Source organism: Parasteatoda tepidariorum, chromosome 1 (assembly GCF_043381705.1).
Source record: "Parasteatoda tepidariorum isolate YZ-2023 chromosome 1, CAS_Ptep_4.0, whole genome shotgun sequence".
Taxonomy (NCBI): domain Eukaryota; kingdom Metazoa; phylum Arthropoda; class Arachnida; order Araneae; family Theridiidae; genus Parasteatoda; species Parasteatoda tepidariorum.
This window is the reverse complement of record NC_092204.1, coordinates 99,676,916-99,682,637: the sequence shown is the minus strand read 5'-3', so window position 1 is coordinate 99,682,637 and position 5,722 is coordinate 99,676,916. Positions and strand designations below refer to the sequence as shown.

Below are 5,722 nucleotides of genomic sequence, written 5' to 3'. Positions count from 1 at the left end.
TTACTAAATTCAATTGGTAAATTCAGGGGGTGATATAAATTATTTCCAAAGGAACTAGACTAATACAATTCCAACCTGGCGAGTAGCGACTTATAACAAGACACTTCGTTTGATGCTTTTACTTGTTGCTAGAAATCAGGTTCGCAGAAAATGCTGTTTGCTAGTTAAATTTAGTAGGAATAACACGATTTGTGACGTAGGCTATAGTATACCCAATTAAATATAGTTTTCGAAGATTTCATTGCTGTGACAGTTGTCATTTGAAAACTATTAGATTGTTTATTATTCGAATTCATTCATTTTATTTCCTTCATTTGAAAAAAAAAAGATTTTTGTTTCAAATTTTATAATTTTTATATTTCTTATTTGTTTCATTTTTATGGCTATTTTTATTATTTAAAATAAATACGTGAATTTTCGGTTTAGCAAATTTGCGACCACAGTCATTTCTTTTTGTTTGTGAGAGAACGAACAAAATAATTACAAAATATGAACAGAATTGCAAAAATATGCCACCTAAACGAATCGCTCTTAGTCGATCGACATCTCAAGCGCGCAAAAAGAGAACTGCCCGTGTTTCAGAAACATTGGAGCAACGAGAAAAAAGACTAGAAACTAATCGAGAACCCAATGCTTTTGCCCGTTCCTTAGAAACATCTGAGCAACAGGAAAGAAGACTGATAACAAAACAACTACGCACTGCGCAAGCCCGTTCGTCGGAAACATCCGAGCAACGGGAAGCAGAATGAAAGCCGATCGAGAACGCACTTCGCTATTCAGAAGCTGCCAATACTTTGATTTGAATCTCAGCGCATTTCACTATGATTCGACAAACAACTATAGTCTTCAACCAAGCGTCATCATCGGAAAAATGGATCAATTATGTACGTTTCGTAATGCTCTGAAATTTAAGAATGAAACAGATGGAATTTGCTGTTCTGTAGACAAAGTGAAACCACCAGATTTAACGTCGCCAGCCGAGCCATTTTCAACGCTCTTATCAGGTCAAACGAATCATTTTTTGGCGAATATACGCCGGTACAATTCGTGTTTCCAAATGACTTCAGTCGGTGCTACACGTATCGTGAACGAGAATTACATGCCAACATTCAAAGTGCAAGGCCAAATTTATCATCGTGCAGGATCACTTCTTCCATTGCCTGGCGCAGATCATAAATTTCTACAGATTTATTTCATGGGTAACACAAATGATCAAGTCAATCAACGTTGTCAGTTAAACAATGGCACTAAGCGAGAAATTGTTACTACATTACAAAATTTTTTCAATCAACATAATCAGTTAATTAGACTGTTCAGAACTGCCCTTGACAAAATGCCTTCCGATAACTACAAAGTTGTTATTAGAGCTGACAAAACACCTGCAGGCCACCACAAAGGAAAATACAACGCACCAACATTGGACGAGGTAGCTGTTGTTATAGTTGACGACGAATTTACCTCCCGCGATATAGTTCTTTATCGCAGAAATGGTGACGTTCAAAGAGTTTCAGAAACGCATCGATTCTATGATGCATTGCAATATCCAATTTTATTTTGGCAAGGAGAGGATGGATACCATTTTAACATAAAATTGAGAAATCCACAAACAGGCAAGAAAACCAATAAGAAAGTTAGTGCCATGAATTTTTATACATATAGATTAATGATTCGCCAAAACGCTGATAACAACATCTTAAAATGTCGACAATTATTTCATCAATGCATTGTCGATATGTATGCGAAAATTGAAACCGAACGTCTACTGCATATTACACTGGCGTGCAAAACTTAAGCAACAAGTGCTTGTTTTGTCATAACTCTACAAGAAATCATCTGATTGACATGAAATTTGAATATGATGTACATTATTTTGTATTTAAACGACGGTAAAGGAATAATGGCGCAGAAATGAATATAAAGCTTAAAGTAGGGTATGGAACAAAAAAAGGCTTTATTTGACATATAGTGGCGTTACACATGATTGCCTGAAGAAGAGTAAGTACAACTGGCAGATGTTCCCTAGTATGGGATATGCCCTCCCCTTACTATAATTGTTGCTTGGCATCGTCTCTCCATGCTAAGCACCATATTATCCAGGAGTTCTTGGGGTAAACGTCTCCATTCCTTCTTTAACGCATCGTTCAGCTGATGGGCGTTATCAGGAGGATACTGTCGCGTCGCAAGACGTCTCCCTAATGCATCCCACACATGCTCTATGGAATTTAGATCTGGAGAGTAAGCTGGCCAATCCATCCGTGTGATATCTTCACTTTCCAATAGCTCTTGAGCATTAGCAGTACGGTGTGGCCAGGTCATTGTCATCCATATAAGTCTGGTCCAATGGCCCCTCGGAACAGACGCACATGGGGTAGGATTACCTCATTGCAATAGCGGTCTTTAGTTACAGAACCTCGGTCGAAGATCTGAAGCTCAGTCCGCCCGTTCAACATAATGCCACCCCAGACGACTACTCCAGGACCACCGTAACGATCTCTTTCCGCGATGTTATTGGGATGAAATCTAGCTCCAACCTCTCTCCAGATCAACTGACGTTGAGAATCGCTTGTAGCACTAAAACGACTCTCATCTGTGAAGAGGACTCCATTGATGAGGTGTCCAGGTTTCGTGATCTCTGCCCCACTCTAAACGGTGCCGCCGATGGCTAACTTTTAAAAGTATGCAGCGTTTAGGACGTCTAGCAAATAAGCCACCTTTGTGGAGGCGTCTGGCCACTGTAAATCTTGATACTTGTCGTTCTGTGGCTGTACACAGTTGCTGAGATATGGCGCTCGCTGACTGAAAACGGTTTCTTTTCGCCTGGAGGACAATGTAACGGTTATCTCTTGGTGTTGTTTTCCTGGGACGGCCGCCACCAACCTTCCGAACAGCTGTACCAGTAGTTTTAAAGGCATTCCAAGCACGAGAAACAACACTTTTGTTGATCCCGAACTCTCTGGCGACACTGGTCACACTTCGCCCCTCCTCAAGCTTCCCAATCATTCTTCCTCGAATAAAGTCGTCTAAATGATTTCTTGAAGACATATTTCACAAAACAAATCACTTGCACTTGCAGCGAATGTCTTTAACTGCGGTGCTCTTCATCCTTTTGTCACAACTTTGGCCTGCGATCGCCGACCCACAAGGTTTACGTACACTGACATCACCTACTACGTTTTATTTCTAAAATTTGCATACAAATAATCTTTATACTGAATTACGAGCATATTATACTGCAATTTCATGGCTATCTTATACTTTGTTGGGGAGCTAAGGCCGAAAACCCACTTGTTGCTTAAGTTTTGCACACCAGTGCAAATTAAATCAAACCAAATTACGCTCAGAAGAATACTTTCATTTACGGGATACAATAATTATTGATGGTAACGTTAATTCTAATGATTTGGGGAAAATGATTGTAATGCCGGCTACATTTACAGAGAGTCCAAGGCACATGTATGAATATTCACAGGATGCCATGACATATGATCGCTCAAATGGCCGCCCAGATTTATTTATTTCATTTACATGCAATCCTGCTTGGGTTGAAATTAAAGAGCTTTTGTTACCAGGGCAATCATCATCGGATCGTCATGATATTACCGCACGTGTGTTCAAACAAAAATTAAAATCTTTACTTGATTTCATTGTGAAGTGCCATGTTTTTGGAGAGACGCGGTGTTGAATGTACTTTATTGAATGGCAGAAAAGAGGATTGTCACATGCACACATTCTGATTTGGCTTATTGAAAAAATCACACCATGCCAAACTGATCAGATCATATCAGCAGAAATACCTGATGTCGCCATTGATTCAGACTTATTTCAGGTCATTATCCAAAATATGATTCATGGTCCGTGTGGATCACTCAACAACCCTTCACCTTGCATGTCCAATGGAAAATGCACCAAACGATATCCAAGAGAACTAACTGCTGAGACTATCACTGGTAATGCTTCCGCTTTATCGACGGCTATCCGCTTTATCGACGACGATCTAAAGAAGATGGCGGAAGATCCATCATTTTAAAAATTCCGGAACAATGATGTTGAAGTCGATAATCGTTGGATTGTACCCTATTTACCGGTGCTCTCGAAAACGTACAAAGCACACATCAATGTCGAAAATTGTAATTCGGTGAAAGCGATCAAATATATTTGTAAATATGCAAATAAAGGAAGCTACATGACAGTTTTAGGATTAGAAAATACTACTTCAACAGTCGATGAAATCAATCAATATCAACTGGGACGCTACATTAGTAGCAATGTAGCAGTCTGACGCATTTTATCATTTCCAATTCATGAACGACATCCAACAGTTCTTCATTTGGCAGTACACCTTGAAAATGGACAGCGATTTTACTTTACAGCAGAAAATGCCAGTTCAAGAGCATTGTCACCACCACAAACAACGTTGACGGTATTTTTCTCTTTGTGCAGGAATGCCGCATTTGCAAAGACGCTTCTTTACTGTGAGGTGCCAACATACTACACACGGAGTGTTTCTTCGAAACATTTTCAACGTAGAAAGCAAGGTAAACCAGTTGAAGGGCATCCCAATTTATATTCAACTGACGCATTAGGTCGTCTCTACACCATCCACCCTAACAATGCAGAATGCTTTCACTTACGATTACTATTAGTCAATGTGAGAGGACCGACATCGTTTCAAGAATTAAGAACAGTAAACCATGAAGTATGTGTCACTTATCGCGAAGCTTGCCGAAAATGTAATTTTCTTGAAAACGAATCACATTGGGAAGCTTCAATGGCTGATGCATCTAATACTGCTCGACCACAGAAAATACGCACGTTATTTTCAATAATATTAACTATGTGCTTTCCATCAAATCCAAAGGATCTTTGGGAAAAATACGAAGACAATATGAGTGAAGACATACTACATCGCTTACGTGCAACAAAACGAAATCCGCACATTCAGTTCTCTCCAGACGTACATAATGAGGCTTTAATTTCAATCGAAGACATATGTTTAACAATCTTCAATAGAACACTGTTAGAATAGGAATTCCTGCGCCAAATCCATGTTCAAACAATCTTTTCTATCGTAATTTTCTACGACAAACGCATTTTGATGTCGATAAACTAAGCGACATAACAAGCATGCGATAAGATTATGACAGCTGTTACAAATCGAAGCGGTGGATTGTTTTTCTTAGATGCTCCTGGAGGAACAGTTAAAACATTTCTAATTTCCCTTATCCTTGGAACAATACGATCACATAACAAAACTGCATTGGCTTTGGCATCCTCTGGAATTGCGGCAACTCTTTTGGGTGGTAGCCAAATAGCGCATTCAGCACTTAAATTACATTTAAATATGCAATTCACTGAAACACCCACATGCAATATCAAGGAAAATTCTGTAATGGTTAAAATACTACAATCATGCCAACTTATAATTTGGGACGAATGCGCTATGGCACACAGAAAGGCATTAGAAGCGCTTCATCATACACTAAGTGATTTGAGAGAAAATGAACAACTTTTCGGCGGCACACTTATTTTATTTACTGGTGATTTCCGGCAAACTCTATCAGTAATTCCACGTTCAACTCCTGCAGATGAACTTCATGCATGTCTCAAATCATCAGCGTTGTGGCAACTTGCACAAAAATTACTTAAAGATCAACATGCGTGTTCAACTACAGCATGATGCATCATCCGAACGTTTTGCAAAGAAATTGTTGGATATTGGTAA

General features: G+C 39.2%; 1 protein-coding gene across 1 annotated transcript; it reads left to right on the top strand.

The window, feature by feature from the left end:
• Window positions 1–745: 745 nt before the first annotated feature.
• LOC139426646 (uncharacterized) lies at window positions 746–5,026 on the top strand. The gene is made up of 3 exons (XM_071186140.1): window positions 746–1,630; window positions 3,704–3,947; window positions 4,320–5,026. The coding sequence occupies exons 1-3, from the start codon at window positions 746–748 to the stop codon at window positions 5,024–5,026; spliced, it is 1,836 nt and encodes a 611-aa protein (XP_071042241.1).
• The last annotated feature ends 696 nt before the right edge of the window (window positions 5,027–5,722 follow it).

What these genes read in the sequence shown, in the direction of transcription:
- LOC139426646 (XM_071186140.1), top strand. Translation starts at nt 746, where the DNA reads ATGAAAGCCGATCGAGAACGCACTTCGCTATTCAGAAGCTGCCAATAC. An exon ending in GCAAGAAAACCAATAAGAAA is followed by an intron (nt 1,631 to 3,703) that starts GTTAGTGCCATG and finishes ATTGAATGGCAG; the next exon opens with AAAAGAGGATTGTCACATGC. An exon ending in AACTGCTGAGACTATCACTG is followed by an intron (nt 3,948 to 4,319) that starts GTAATGCTTCCG and finishes GACATCCAACAG; the next exon opens with TTCTTCATTTGGCAGTACAC.